At 43.0% G+C, this 14,320-nt stretch overlaps 2 protein-coding genes across 2 annotated transcripts; both read left to right on the top strand.

Annotated features, from left to right (window-relative positions):
- The first annotated feature begins 3,656 nt into the window (after positions 1-3,656).
- LOC142952919 (actin-related protein 3) lies at positions 3,657-8,495 on the top strand. Its single transcript, XM_076094948.1, has 12 exons — positions 3,657-3,845; positions 4,253-4,308; positions 4,931-5,055; positions 5,139-5,249; positions 5,424-5,519; positions 5,825-5,932; positions 6,012-6,155; positions 6,323-6,496; positions 6,637-6,729; positions 6,831-6,956; positions 7,203-7,286; positions 7,545-8,495. The coding sequence occupies exons 1-12, from the start codon at positions 3,802-3,804 to the stop codon at positions 7,638-7,640; spliced, it is 1,257 nt and encodes a 418-aa protein (XP_075951063.1). The 5' UTR covers positions 3,657-3,801; the 3' UTR covers positions 7,641-8,495.
- A 140-nt stretch (positions 8,496-8,635) lies between these two features.
- Positions 8,636-12,599, top strand: LOC142952920 (transmembrane protein 182-like). The gene is made up of 5 exons (XM_076094949.1): positions 8,636-9,063; positions 9,492-9,588; positions 9,670-9,798; positions 9,877-10,014; positions 12,286-12,599. The coding sequence occupies exons 1-5, from the start codon at positions 8,905-8,907 to the stop codon at positions 12,558-12,560; spliced, it is 798 nt and encodes a 265-aa protein (XP_075951064.1). The 5' UTR covers positions 8,636-8,904; the 3' UTR covers positions 12,561-12,599.
- The last annotated feature ends 1,721 nt before the right edge of the window (positions 12,600-14,320 follow it).

The raw sequence follows: 14,320 nt of genomic DNA on the forward strand, positions 1-14,320 counted from the left end.
CAAGAGCCCCATACATCATGTCTGACTGTTATTAGATAGAGTCTAAGGAGGTCATTTAGTACTGGTTATAAGTTGTTGGTTTCCAGGAGGAACTGCCCCATTTAAACCTATGTAAACATTGATTTATTACTTATACCTTTGTAAGCTTTCCTGCAGACAAATATCACATCTCTGCAACATCTTCTGCTGACTTGCTGTGAAAAGACTTTAGGTTACCCTTCACCGGAATGAATGAATAGAAGGTATCCCAATGAACTGTCTGCATAATTAGTACCAAATCAGGTCCTTTCAATGAACCAAGCTATAATAGTTCCTTTTTAGGAAATGAAAGGAAGCAATGGGAGCTGTAAACTCTGCAAAATAGTCCCGATAAAGCAGTGCCCTGTTGATTCAGTGAACTATTGCAACGTTAACATCTTTTCCTTCATGATTAAACAAAGAAAAAGCAACAAAAGGAAGAAGTTGTAGCATTTTCACTGCAGCATCCTTCACATGCAGCCTTTTCAAGCCTACAGCTCAACATTAGGATTCACCTCGGATATGATGCATCACTTTTGAGGGTTTTGGAGGGAGAGGGTGACTTTATTTGACTCTCTGGGAAATGAAATGCAGCACTGCTGGTGGTCCCTGGAAGGTTATTTGGGCCGAAATGTTCTCTGTATCTTCAACCTTCACACAGCCAGGCTAAGGACGCCGTGGAACCAGCGCTTTATTAAATTCGCTACATTTCAGTACTTAATGACTCATCTATTGATTATTTTGTGCACTGTGCACCCTCTGTGGTTTCCAAATGAGCATGCACATACGAGAGTCTTGGAATACATTTTCTTACTGTGCATGCGTGACTCTACCTGTTTGCATTTTCAATTACTAAAACAGCGTGATCGCCAGGCTGCACTGAAACTGATAAAAGCCTTATGTGAAACAGAAGATTAAGGTTTTGTCAGAATGAGCACTGAATACAGATCAGACGTAATCCACTCTGTATTACACCCCTCTTACAACGGCTGCTGTCTTGCAGAGGATTCCAGTCAAATGCAGGTAATTCTGCAAAGATGAGATGTGAGAGATGTGCAGAGGCTTCAGTATCGTGATATTGAACTATTCAAGATGAATGTTATCTGCTAAATTGAAACTGGAATTATTCCTCACTTCTTTAGAGAGAGACAGAACTTGATAGTCCAGTTGTGACTGTGATGAGCGATAATCGACTTCTACGTGGCATAATAGTGTTTTCAATGAATTACCTAACACTGCAGGGGTGCATTGTTAAAACAACACAATAGGATGAGTCCTGCAGTCCACCGTCAAATTTACTCTGCAGAGAGACGAGAAATATGTTTCAATCACAGCTACGTTCAGCTCAAACCAACACGGGTGACTTTAGTGTTTTTAAACGACCGAGTTAAAACTGAGTTGTGTCAATTATAGTTTCAACTTTAAGGTCTATTAGCAGCAAAGCATCCTGCAGTGTGAGGGCGCCCGTGTGACAGAGCGTCATTAAGACTCAACACAGAGGAGGAGGAGGACGAGGAGGAGGAGGAAGGAGTCAGGACTGACGATCACAAAGGGGAAGTGCCGACTGCAGATCTCCCAGGATTAAGAAGCAGCAAAAACAGGAGATTATTAAAAATAATAAGGCCCACCTCTGCCTTCTCTGCTCTAATGACGTGTGTGCAACTACAGCCACATTAGGGCTCTGGCAGTGGAAATACTTCAGTTGATGAGGGACCTAAACTCGTCTACTTTGTTTACTGTGTAGGCCAAGTGCGTTGGAAATAAGGGGGGAATGATCTATTCTGGTGTGGGCGGTTACAGAGCGCTGGACTAACACATCGGAAACCTCCAGAGATTCAATTACCCTCAGTTCAGCTGTACAGATATACTGTGCATTGTAGTTATTGAACCACAGCTAGGACATCTATATGCATCTAATCGCATTTATTTCCATTAGATGTATTCATTATCAGGCATATTTTGCTAATGATTTGAATGGCTGAATTAAAATTAAATTCTATGAAATGAGAAGTTCCATTAAACATATTACATTGGGTGTGAATAAGCCTGAGGAAAGCTTCCTCCTAAATCTGATGACTTAGCAGTCAACCTGACACAAGAAGCGACTTCACTAGACGTTAACTTTAGTGCAGTGACACAAATCTTCATTCCAGTAAGTAGGGCCAGTAAAAGAGCGGCTGTGGGAAAGTTAACAAGCATCAGACTAGTGTTAAGAACATTGCACCTCTGCAAGAAACAGCAAAGCGAAAGAGAACTAGTTTTAGGTGAGGTGGGGCGATCGGCTCACTGGTCTCTGTTGTTTTATAAAAACGAGAGCACTGGTGCCCTCTAGTATTCAAAACAGTGACACGCAGGGATGGAACATTTGCAGAAACTGGCCGCTGATTAAAACGTGATGGAGAAAGAGACATTTTACAATCACGGTGTTAAAGTAGTTTCTGAAACTTTAAATGACCTGTTTTTCTCTTGCTTTATGTCTCAATTTCATATCTAACTTTTTCATATTCCTCCCAGTGAAGCACTTTGTTATAAAGAAAGTAGATTCCTTCAGTGACTCATCAATTGGTCTGGATAAGACCAATCGTGTTTACAATCATTATAAAATGATGGAATTTCTCATTTCAAGTGGAAAGAGAGGATGACAGACACCACTTGTGTTCTGTACAATTCATCTCAGTGATGCAAAAGTAGAGTCCTTCTTCGATAGCGGGCTCCAGGCGGATATTTTGCTCCAGCTCTGATGATGCTGAAACAAATTGTTTCTCCTATAGAGTTCTTGATGGAGAGTTTCCATCAAGTGGCCTGGCTCCACAGCGAGGACTGTTTCTATCAGGAGCCGCAGGGCTGAGGGCTGTGGTGAAGAGACTCTTGTGTGAGTGATGAGTCCGTCTGAAGACAAAGGGCCAATGTTCTCAGGCCCTGGGATTGCTCTTAATGTGGTAGGGTGTTCTGAAGCCAGAATCGAGCCCTAAAGCTCCTTCCTGCTCGTACATCGTCTTTATCAGTGGCCCTCCATGCACTCATGGTGGACCCTTTTGTCTGGCCTTTGATGGGACCTAAATCACTGATATTATCTGATGGAGTCAGCAGGGCGAGATGAGGTTGGTTACTATTTTTTCTTCAATGGAAAATCACAGTAAAAATACAGAAAAAAAAGAACAGACCTGCTTGCAACATTGCTTTTAACATTGTAAACTTAACTTTATTCATGTTATTTTTTGTGTCATGCAATAGTCTGAGTATGTATATAATATTTTAAGCATTGTAATATTTATATTACGTATTTCTTTCTCTTATCTGATTCTTTTATGCTTAATATTTCTTATGTTAGCATGTAGTTTTAGCACATCTTTAAAAGTATGCCACCCTGCATTTGATTGCACAGAATAAATACAACTTTTCAGTCTGTGTTCCTGAAAAAGCAAGAACACATGATAAATGTAGGACATGCTAAAAAAATGTCCAGCCCTTATTTAACAAATATATATTTTCTCATATGTCATATTTATTACATTTAATCTGAAAAAAAACCCTCCAAAAAAACATTTAAATCAACATTTGGCTGCACTATCAGTCTCCGTCCACTAGGGGTCAGTATTGTACCTTTGAAGCTGCTGACTCTGCACTAGAAGAAATTTCACCAAACCCGGAAGTGTTAGTGAGTCTCGGCCGTGTCTGCTATTCATTCAGGCTGCTGCGATTGAAATCAGTTACTGTTAAAGATATCCGTTCATAGCGGGCGCCTGATATATTTGCTTGTCGATAGATTAAAGGAGAGCAAGCATGGCTGGTCGGCTACCGGCTTGTGTTGTTGACTGTGGCACGGGGTAAGTGACAACAATACAAGGCTAGTTAGCGTTAGCCTGGCTGTCAAACTTCCAGCTAACGCCCCGTCTAGCTGATTAGCCTGAAAGATGCCAACGATACTTAGCCACATCTGTTTGTGTGTTTATTCTTATGTCGTCTTTAAAAGCAGACTCAACGCTGCATATTAGCACGCTAACGTGACCGACTGCTTTGTTTTGTATGCTTTATTTCTCAATGCTGTTTTATTGTTGCAATTAGCTGCTGCTAGCTACCGAGGCTAATGTTACTTCCTGGACAATCCTCACAGCAGAATGAATATTATCCAGATTATTTTGGGTGTTACTCAATTACGTACCTGTCTATAGTTTCTTCATCCATAAGGATGCAACTGTAACTCAACCTTTATTCTCTGTTTGTTCCCTTGTAGGTACACAAAGCTTGGTTATGCAGGAAATACAGAACCACAGTTCATCATACCTTCATGTAAGTGAATGGAAAAAATGCCCAAAACACCATTTTGGTTTTAATTTAAGCTTTAATTAGGTTTTATCTGGAGCTCAACTTAATTTACATGAATGTGTAATACAACTATTCAAATGTTTCGATACAGTTAGTCAATGAAATCATATTTAGATATTATTTTATATTGTTAACCATATTTTTTTATTTCTAAATTCAGTAACAAAGTAATTATTGAAAGAGGAATCTACCTTTATGATCTGCAACAAGATGGCAGTTTCAGGTCGACTTACTTTTTTACAGTCCCGTGAGACAGAAACCAGGAAGACAACGTGCCATTTAAACACAATTATTGTGAAAATCACGGCTACGTTCAGCTCCGTCGCCTTTACGATACATACAATAGTGTTTAATGGTTTCCCTGAAGAGGAGGAAAGCTTTGTTTTGTTATGAGAATTCAAGGGCTATACTTTTAAGTAAGAAGTCATTTCCGAGTTGTGTATTGTGACTTTGACTGTAAATACTCACTTGGACACAATATACTGTATATCAGTCCACAGCTGGAAATAGTCCTAATGCACTATTTATTCCTGCTACAAACCACAGTGCCAAGCTGTTTTATCACGTAGTGTCTTCTCATCTCCAGGTATCGCAATCAAAGAATCAGCCAAGGTGGGAGACCAGGCCCAGCGCCGGATGATGAAGGGTGTTGATGACCTGGATTTCTTCATCGGGGATGAAGCCATAGACAAACCATCGTATTCAACAAAGGTAGACAGGAACCTTTCACAAAGAAGTGCTTCCTGTGAAGCACTTTGATTTGAGATACTGAGAGTTTCCTTCTTGATTTCCAGTGGCCCATCCGTCACGGGATAGTGGAGGACTGGGACCTGATGGAGAGATTTATGGAGCAGATCATCTTCAAGTATCTGCGGGCAGAACCTGAAGACCATTACTTTCTTTTGGTAAGACCAGATCTGTGTCCATTGTTAAGAGTTACAGCCTCGTATGCAGATCAGGATCTGAAGAAATGCGTCTTATTTCCTGCAATTTCAAAACAGGAAATACGTTTTTTTTTTTTTTTTACATCAATTGAATTTAGTTGCATTTAATGACTTTCTGCGTGTGTCTCTCTCCAGACAGAGCCTCCTCTCAACACACCAGAAAACCGAGAGTACACCGCAGAGATCATGTTTGAGTCGTTCAATGTGCCGGGTCTCTACATTGCTGTTCAGGTACGTTTCCAAAACATTCCGGCACCTGAAATTCACACCAGCCAACCAGTCTTTATTTCCTCTAAAGTCTTCCAGCCAAACGCAAGTAGAAAAGCCTTGTAAGCTGGAAATATCTCTTATACTCTGAATGTAATGTGATTCGGAGGTGCAATGGGGAAATGATCATTCTCACTTCTTCTTTCTAAGTTTACCGTTCTGTTTTTAAATGTTTCACTCTGTGTAAATCCTGCACAGTGTTGTCATTCCGTATTTGTGATGGTTGTTTTTCGAGACCTAGTGTGATTTAGTTGTATGTTCTGCTTCAGGCTGTCCTGGCGCTGGCTGCCTCCTGGACATCCAGACAGGTGGGCGAGCGGACGCTGACGGGCACCGTGATCGACAGCGGAGACGGAGTCACTCACGTCATCCCGGTGGTGAGTGTCGCTTCTTCAGGGTTGCCTTTTTGCTGCTCCTGCGTTCTCAGTCCTAAAGTGGTGCGTGTGTGCGTTGCAGGCTGAAGGCTACGTCATCGGTAGCTGCATTAAGCACATCCCCATCGCTGGTCGAGACATCACCTACTTCACCCAACAGCTGCTGAGGGAGCGAGAGGTGGGGATACCTCCGGAGCAGTCCCTGGAGACGGCTAAAGCTGTCAAGGTCAGTGGTGGAATGTCTTTACAAACATATAATATTCAACAAACCTGACAGGATTTGGTGGCTGTTATGCTCAGCCTGACCACTAGAGGTCAGCAGCAAGATGTGTTATAATACATTTGGTTTTGTTGTCTTGCTAAAAGTCTCTCTGCATTGTTTTCCTCTTTAAGGAGCGGTATAGCTACGTCTGCCCCGACCTGGTGAAGGAGTTCAGCAAGTACGACACAGACGGCTCCAAGTGGATCAAACAGTACACGGGCATCAACTCCGTCTCCAAGAAGGAGTTCACCATCGATGTTGGCTACGAGCGCTTCCTGGGGCCTGAGATCTTCTTCCACCCTGAGGTGAATAGTTATACATATAGTGCTGCTGCTGCTGGATGATTTAGTCAGCTTGTCACAGTGAAAAATGTTGTTTTTATTCTCTTGATTGAACACTATCATCAGATTTTTGAGTTACCTGTTTGCTCTTTGGTCTCGTCCAGTTTGCCAACCCGGACTTCACCCAGCCCATCTCAGAGGTGGTGGACGAAGTCATCCAGAACTGCCCCATCGACGTCAGGCGTCCGCTCTACAAGGTAGAGGAACACGGGCCTCTGCAGCCGCTGCAGGCGCTGTAACCGTTAGTGTGTGTGTGCGTCTGCTTGTACTCAACGTGCACCGCCTCTTTGTGTCTCAGAACATCGTGCTCTCCGGAGGCTCCACCATGTTCAGGGACTTTGGCAGACGCATGCAGAGGGACCTCAAGAGGACCGTGGACGCACGGCTGAAAATGAGCGAAGAGCTGAGCGGCGGCAAGTTAAAGGTGAGGATGAAGAGGATGAAGATTAGTGAATTACAAAGTGTGTAAATGTGTTTCACCCTCTTATAAACACGGTTAGTATTTAGTCTCTAAATGTAGAGCATAGCTGTTCTGTACCAAAATACAAGAAGTCCAAAACAAAAAGCCACTTGAATGATACAAAATCGACTTCTCTTCTTCATGAAGGTTGACAGGAAGTGGTGTTCATTGTCTCGGTATTGACGGAGTTATCCTCTTTTCTTTTTGCAGCCGAAGCCCATCGACGTGCAAGTCATCACTCACCACATGCAGAGGTACGCCGTCTGGTTCGGAGGATCAATGCTGGCGTCTACTGTGAGTATCAGAACACACAACCCTCCCTCCTGCAGCTTAATATACATCTTTGACATCAAGAAATCATTGGAAATAGAATCGAGTGAATGTTCCTTTGATGAGAGTTTTAAACCGCAAGAAGCTAAAGTTTTTCCTAATGCGCCAGATTCCGGTAAACTGTTTTTTGTTGACTTAACGCAGCACACACACACACACATTGTCTTTATCTATGACGTGTAAAGGGAAATGACACTAACGGGATCGTTTGTGTTCCGGCAGCCGGAGTTTTACCAAGTTTGCCACACCAAGAAAGACTACGAGGAGATCGGGCCGAGCATCTGCCGCCACAACCCCGTGTTCGGAGTCATGTCTTAGGCGTCGGAGCGTTCAGCGGAGGCCGAGGAAAACGGGAAGAAGCGCCGCAAGACCTCACATGCTGTGGAAGTCCCATGAGCCTTTGCACGGATGCTCCGACAGACCTGTTCGTTGGGATAAAGCGACAGTGGACCAAACAAACTGCCAAAATAGCGGCAATATCCTCGCAAATTTGAGGAAAGAGGTGACTCAGCCCAAAGGATCCTCAAATAAAACGTTTACTGCAAGTAGGTTAATAATAGGTGATAAATCTTTAATTTCTGGGTGCCTCGTATATGTACTTCTAATATCCTCACAGGGTTGTAATATGTAATTAATCAACATGAGTCTCTGTGTATATGGGTTGGGTTCTTGCTCTGTGTTATATGCTGTTTGAAGAGGCAGGACATGCGTTATCAGTGAATAAAACACCTTTTTGATCATCAAACGGGTGAAAAACAAGAAAATCAATCACCAGGCAATCTGACCGTTCCTGCTATTCTCTTCTTGTTTTGTCTCTTTTCTTTGAACATGTCCCTCATCACCTGGAAGAAATATTTATTTGAATTTGGATGATTAAAAGCAGTCAGGCATTTAAAACGTATTGATCTGTTCAAATAGTTCCCGCCAGGTTTCACTGAAGTCTTCTTCTCTCAGCAGTGTGACGGATGCTCACGGCTTCCCTTTGACCTTTTTTTATTTGTATTAATCATCTCTTGACCCACCTGTCTTGACAAAGAGAAGTGGTATTAATATATGAACTTGCAGTTTAACTGACTGTTGTTGGACCATCACTGTTGCCTGATCTCAGTTCTACTGGAAGCCTTGTACTGTATTTCAATGCTGGCATTCCAATAAATGCCAAGGAGATATTTCTACAGTTGTGGTTTGTGTTCTTCAAGCTGTTCTGTTAAGAACTACATGGTTCTCTTTGGGTTGCATCTATTCTCATCATAACACAGCTATATGTGTGTGAGGGTAACCCCCCCACTGTAACTGTATCCCGTCACACTGACCAACTCATGATGCAAGAGTCTATTTCCATCCAGCCCCTTCATGTCAGCATGGGGGGGGGGGAGCAGCGTCCAGAGGCCTGTTTGTCGTGGTGCTCGCTGGTTTCTGGCAGCAGAAGAGCAATGGACGGATGGATTTAGCAGCCATTTAGTGAAAGAGTTTATTCTATGAATTTGAACATGAAATGCTGTAGAAAGCAACGCCGGAGTGAGAAATGGCAAAAGAAAAGAGCCGGTTTATAAAACCGGGAAAGAGCGCGACGGACTGAGACATGTCTCCTGCAGAGAGGCTGAAGCTGCTCCTCTTCCTGGCTTCCTTCTTTGGAGCATCAGGATTCCTGCTCACACTTGTGTCCTGTGGGACCGAGTACTGGCTGCTGGCTGCTGAGTCCTGCAGCTCTGGAGGAAGAGAGGGGAAGAGCGGCACCGAGGTATTTCAACTGAACACCTCAAGTTTACTTGTATAGATCCTTTCATGAGTGAAACAAATGCATCACACCAACTAAAACAATCAGGCAATGAAGTGTAGAACAGCAGTAGAGTGAAAGGCTGATCTGCTTATTACATGCACGGTATTATTTCCTATGTAGCATAACGAACAGTTCTCCACATCACATATAGAAGATGACAGACTGCACCCACTGGTTTTGTCAGTCAAACACTCCATTTACAGACCGCTGGCGGACACACGAGTCTGCATCAGACTGTGGACACTCTGACACCTGATGAGTCTGGCTTTATTTAAATGCTGTAGTTGAGTGACTCCAGACTGAACTACAGTGATGCAATCTTCATATCTATCACAAAAGAGACAGACTGTCAGAGAGAAGAGGTCATGTTTGGTGTTGTGACCCTCCAGGATACAGACGGTGTGAGGGTCTTCCATGAGGGCCTGTTCTGGCGGTGCTCTTTCATGGCTGTCTCAGATCAACACTCTATGTGGGACCTTTGGATCTGTAAGAACCTGAGACTAACATGATGCATTTATGAATACAAATTTGCCAAACAGCAGCATCACAACGGCGTCTTTCTTTCAGCTAATCAGCCAGCATCAAAGGTCTGCCGAGCCGCCTTCCTCTTCCCGTTTCCTGCTCGTGGGCCACAGCGATCTCTGGTGGAGCCACACAGTTCCCCCACAGAGCCGTATGAACATCACTCTGCCATTGGTCGGTATTATTTTTAGGAATTTATTTATTTTTTACGTTATGGTCTCCCATCATTTACAAGGCCTCATATCCTCTCAGTTTTCAGGACCTTCTGGAGCATCTTCCTCGTCACAGGCGTGGCGGCGGTCCTCATTGGTGGATTTGTTGTCATCTGTGCCGGCCCACTGACCAATCACAGACTCTATGAAGTGGGGGGGGCCCTTCTGCTTTGTGGCGGTAAGGACAAATCAGCTACAAAAAAGTGATTTTCTGGCCTGAACACAAACAGATCTCACTCACATTATCCTCAAAACCATCAGTTTAAATGTATGACTTATCTTCGATGAGGCTCGGCAGGTTCTCATTCCGACAGTCTGCTGTTGGGCTGAATCCCCTTGTTAGGGGTCATCGCCTACAGCTGAGGAGTCAGTTTACTCGAGCACAGGTGTGTCTGAGAGGAGAGCGCTTCATGTTCAGGAAATATCAAAACTTTCTTTTTGAAAAACAACTGTGGATATAATGAAAGTTTAAGATGACAAATGGCATGTTATGGAAACATTTAGTTCCATTATGTGACAGCAGCAGAGGTGGGGAGGCATCGCAATAAAAAACACTCACAATAAGTTGATCGTTAGGAATCTCCATTATCGGGATAATAGTGACGTAAAGGAGCTGTCTACCCTGCTTTCATGGTAGAGGAGGGAAAAATAAAGAATTAAATAAATACAGGAATCATCATGTTAGACATCTTTTTTTATCTATGCAGGATATATGCAGGGGGACCTTATGATTTATTACCTTATTTAGTTTTTTCAGTAAAATGGATCAAAACCGATGTGTCCTACCAGTGAATGCCATAAACATACAAAACATAACGTAGAGTGATTCCAGTATTTTTTAAGAGTTTTAAGCGTATTTTGATGATTATCAGGAAAATATCGTGAACGCAAATATTTTGGCCGGAATAATCGAGACATGGAATTTTCATATCGTCCCTTCGCCTAAAGAGGAAAGAGGTGTATTATTTTATTCATGTACTTGTATAAGTGGCCATGACAAACATAAGCAGAGCCCAGTCATAAAGACAGTCATAACGGCAAACTGAAGAATATCTTCTGCAGACGTGCAGTGAAGCGGCTCCTCTCTGGGAGCAGCTGCTGGTCAATGCACCACATGTTCTTGCTCTTCATGTGTCTTGGTTTAAGAAAATCAATAGGTCAGAGAAGAGATGTGACCTAAAGACGTTGCCAGCGTTCGTGGTCACTTGTGTACAGTCCGCAAATATTACAATAACTTATGCGTGTAGTCATAATGGAAACAAGGAGTCCAACTCTGGAACACTTGCCTCAGGGCTCTGTGAATCATCCTCCAGCCAACACTTCACATTTCCATCTGACTCTCTTAACCCAAAAATATTTGTTTATTCAAATTAATAAAACTAAAGTTTAACCCTTTAACACCCAGTTTCCCACTTATGTCATGTTGTTCCATACTGTCTGACAGCATCATATATTTCTATATACACTATATTAGTACACTGCATGAAATATCCAAACTCAAATTCATACTCTGTTTTATGACAGATTCAGATTCAGAGAAGAGAAGAGCAAGGGACATCTTAAATGAACAAATATGGTTTCTAATTATGCCGTTAAAAGTTAATTGGGAATCCTTGTTTTTTTTATGTTTTCCCATCTAATTATGTCGCTTTTTTCAAATATATATTTTTCAAATATTTTCCACATCTGGTTCTGCTTAAACATGAATAAAAACAGGAAAGGTTACTCTTCAATGTAAAAAGAAAGCGCCCGTGTTGATTGGGCCTGATTGCTGGTGGCTGGTGCTCGTTAGGTCACATTGTCTACAGCTGGACAGAGCTTTAAAAAGCCTCAGTTTGACTGAGCACATGTGTGTGTGTGTGTGTGAGGAGGAGACACCATCAGTCTCACTCTGTCGTCTGTCTGTCCGTGTGTTTTGCTCCCTTTCTCTTTAAGAGGTTCAAAAGTTTGGCTTCATTAAAGTTTTAGACAAAGTGTCTTTGTTGACGCTCTTGGCGTGACCTGCTTTCTCCCCTGAGCTGCTGTCTCACTCATGATCTCAGTTTTAAAGGTGGGAAGATATCCCATACATGACTGAAATATTTCAACAAAGAGACCAAAGTTGATAGTAGTCTTTTGTAAAGACTAGATGCTGGCCCCAAAACATCACTAACCCATCACCCATAATCAAAATCCAGAGTCTCAGCAGATCCAGCATCTGCTGAGTCACGCTGGCTGCCAAACCACGAGAATGTGATCGCTGCCTCTGACCATGAATCAGATGTCTTTCTTGATGTTCTCACAGAGAGAACATTTGTGAGTCAACATATTATCTATAAGGGATATTACAAAATAAGCCCTGGAGTCTTTTTATTTACACGAAATGACTCCAGGGTCAAGTGTCGTATATGCTCCCAGGGCTGAACCCTGAAGAAGAGAAGTTAAACCTTTAAAACTCTGTGCCTGTCAGGTCTGAGTCTGCTGGCAGTGCTGGTGATGTATCTGATGTGGGTCCATGTCCTGGACACTCTGGAGCAGTTTGCCCTCCATCACAGAGTCTCCACTTGCCCCTCGTTCCACCTCAGCGTCCAGCACGGCCCTTCCTTCCTGCTGGCTCCGGTCGCTGTCTTCTTCTCTCTGCTGGCCGGGCTGCTCTTCCTCCTGGTCGGCCGCAGCATTCAGGCCATACAGCTCGATAAAAGAGACAGAATTCCTGAACTTCCAGCATCTGACGATTATCTGTGAAAATATTGTAATGTGCAACTGTCTTGCTGACATAAAGCAACTGAAGTACAGAAACTCTCTCCCGCTCTCTCTCTTTTGCGAATAAGGATGTTGATATTTAAAGCACAAAGACCCGGTAGATCGGCATCAACGGAATGATTGACAGGTGGTCACTCAAGTCTTCCATCAGTGGGGATAATTGGAATCCTTAATTTGAAGTTGGGCTTTTTCTAAATGATTATTCGAGTCTATTAAACCGATCCAAATGTGATTAATACTCCAAAACTCTCACTCTGCTTTTATTATAATTGATAAATCAATTTTGACAAAAGTGGAGGGAAGAGGCCTGCCCGGTGTACGCTGGAGGATGGAGTAGATTGAGTGTGACCGAGCCTGCCCGTCATCAGGACATCAGGTTGAAGCTGTGATATCTTGGGTCAGAGAGGGATGGAGATAATAATAAATTAGACTGTCATAATTCATTTTGTGACGGGAGAGACGCCTCGCAGTGTGTGTGAGACACACGGCCGCCACTAGAGGACAGCGTTGTCTCAGGATAACGTCGTGCAGCCTCATTAAATCACTCGAAGTCCTGACGACGAGGTCCAACAACATTACCGCAGAACGCAAAGTTGGTGCGTTGGCATCACATAAAGCCTGCAGAGGATAGAACCAGGAGAGGAATTTGAAAGTGATAATTAAATCATCTAACTTTCCTGACAAACTAAAGATTTTTTTTCTTCCTCTTCAAGTTCAGTAACATATTAGGGGGAGGAGGGGTTATCACACCTTGATAATTGGAAAAGGCAAACAGAAGTGAGACCTTGACATGTTACAGTGACAAAAGGGAGAGGAAGAGCAGGGAGAGTGGGGGAGGACAGGGAGAAAGAGTTGACACTGCTCATCAGCGAGACTTTCAATATTCGTTCATGTCTGACGCTCCTGTGCCTCTCCATCCTTCCTCCTCTTAATCTCTGCTGCGAACTAGGTGAGTATAATTACACCGGAGCATGTCACATTCACTCTCCCGAGCCTCTCGCCGCCTTTAAACAACCGCCACCTCCTCTACCCCAACAGGGCGATCTTTCTTTTCGAATGAACACCATGGAGATCCAGTCAAATGGCTCGGTTTCACTCTCTGAGTGCAGGATCGTGGCAGATTCATTACTAGTGGTCCAGGAGTGGATGTGGTGCTGTTGTAGCTGTCAGCCTTGGACTCACACACACTCTACTAGTTTGTCCTTTACATCACATCATCACACTGGGTCTTTGTCCTCAGTAGATAGAAGTGTCCACGGCAATTACTACGGGGGCAACAAAGACATCAGAAGAAGCAACTCGAGACAGCCCATCTCATTCTTGCTTTTTAAAGCCATTTTACCATAAAGTTTAATTCAGTACTTGTGAATTTTCAGGCTGTTAGAGCGATACTCTGCATTTAAAGAGTTTGTTTTGTATTCCAAAAACACAAGAGCAACAGTGCATTTCACAGGCTGCTCTAAGCTGCTGTTAGCAGGTAGTTTACTGGTGGTTTGGTTTAAAAAGCATATAATAAAGAACCATCCAGACCTCTTACTGATGGATTTACTTATTCAAGACCCCTTTCATAGGATTCTCTTTAAAGTCAAGTGAAGTGCAAACGAGCCATGTTTCAGCTTGTTGTAGGTCCCTGAAGTGGCACAAAAACACAACTATATCACGTACAAAACAGAAAGAAATGTGACTCACTTTCCCCAAATCACAAAGCTCAAACAATCATTCATTTTTTTGCCACTGAAGAT

Source organism: Anarhichas minor, unplaced genomic scaffold (assembly GCF_050575085.1).
Source record: "Anarhichas minor isolate MPS153535 unplaced genomic scaffold, ASM5057508v1 ptg000018l, whole genome shotgun sequence".
NCBI lineage: Eukaryota > Metazoa > Chordata > Actinopteri > Perciformes > Anarhichadidae > Anarhichas > Anarhichas minor.

Bases quoted from the DNA above. Each gene is read 5' to 3' on its own strand.
- LOC142952919 (XM_076094948.1), top strand. From the start codon at position 3,802: ATGGCTGGTCGGCTACCGGCTTGTGTTGTTGACTGTGGCACGGG. The intron at 5,520-5,824 runs GTACGTTTCCAA...GTTCTGCTTCAG, and splicing joins GTCTCTACATTGCTGTTCAG to GCTGTCCTGGCGCTGGCTGC. The intron at 6,957-7,202 runs GTGAGGATGAAG...TTCTTTTTGCAG, and splicing joins TGAGCGGCGGCAAGTTAAAG to CCGAAGCCCATCGACGTGCA.
- LOC142952920 (XM_076094949.1), top strand. From the start codon at position 8,905: ATGTCTCCTGCAGAGAGGCTGAAGCTGCTCCTCTTCCTGGCTTCCTTC. The intron at 9,589-9,669 runs GTAAGAACCTGA...TCTTTCTTTCAG, and splicing joins TATGTGGGACCTTTGGATCT to CTAATCAGCCAGCATCAAAG. The intron at 10,015-12,285 runs GTAAGGACAAAT...TGTGCCTGTCAG, and splicing joins GGCCCTTCTGCTTTGTGGCG to GTCTGAGTCTGCTGGCAGTG.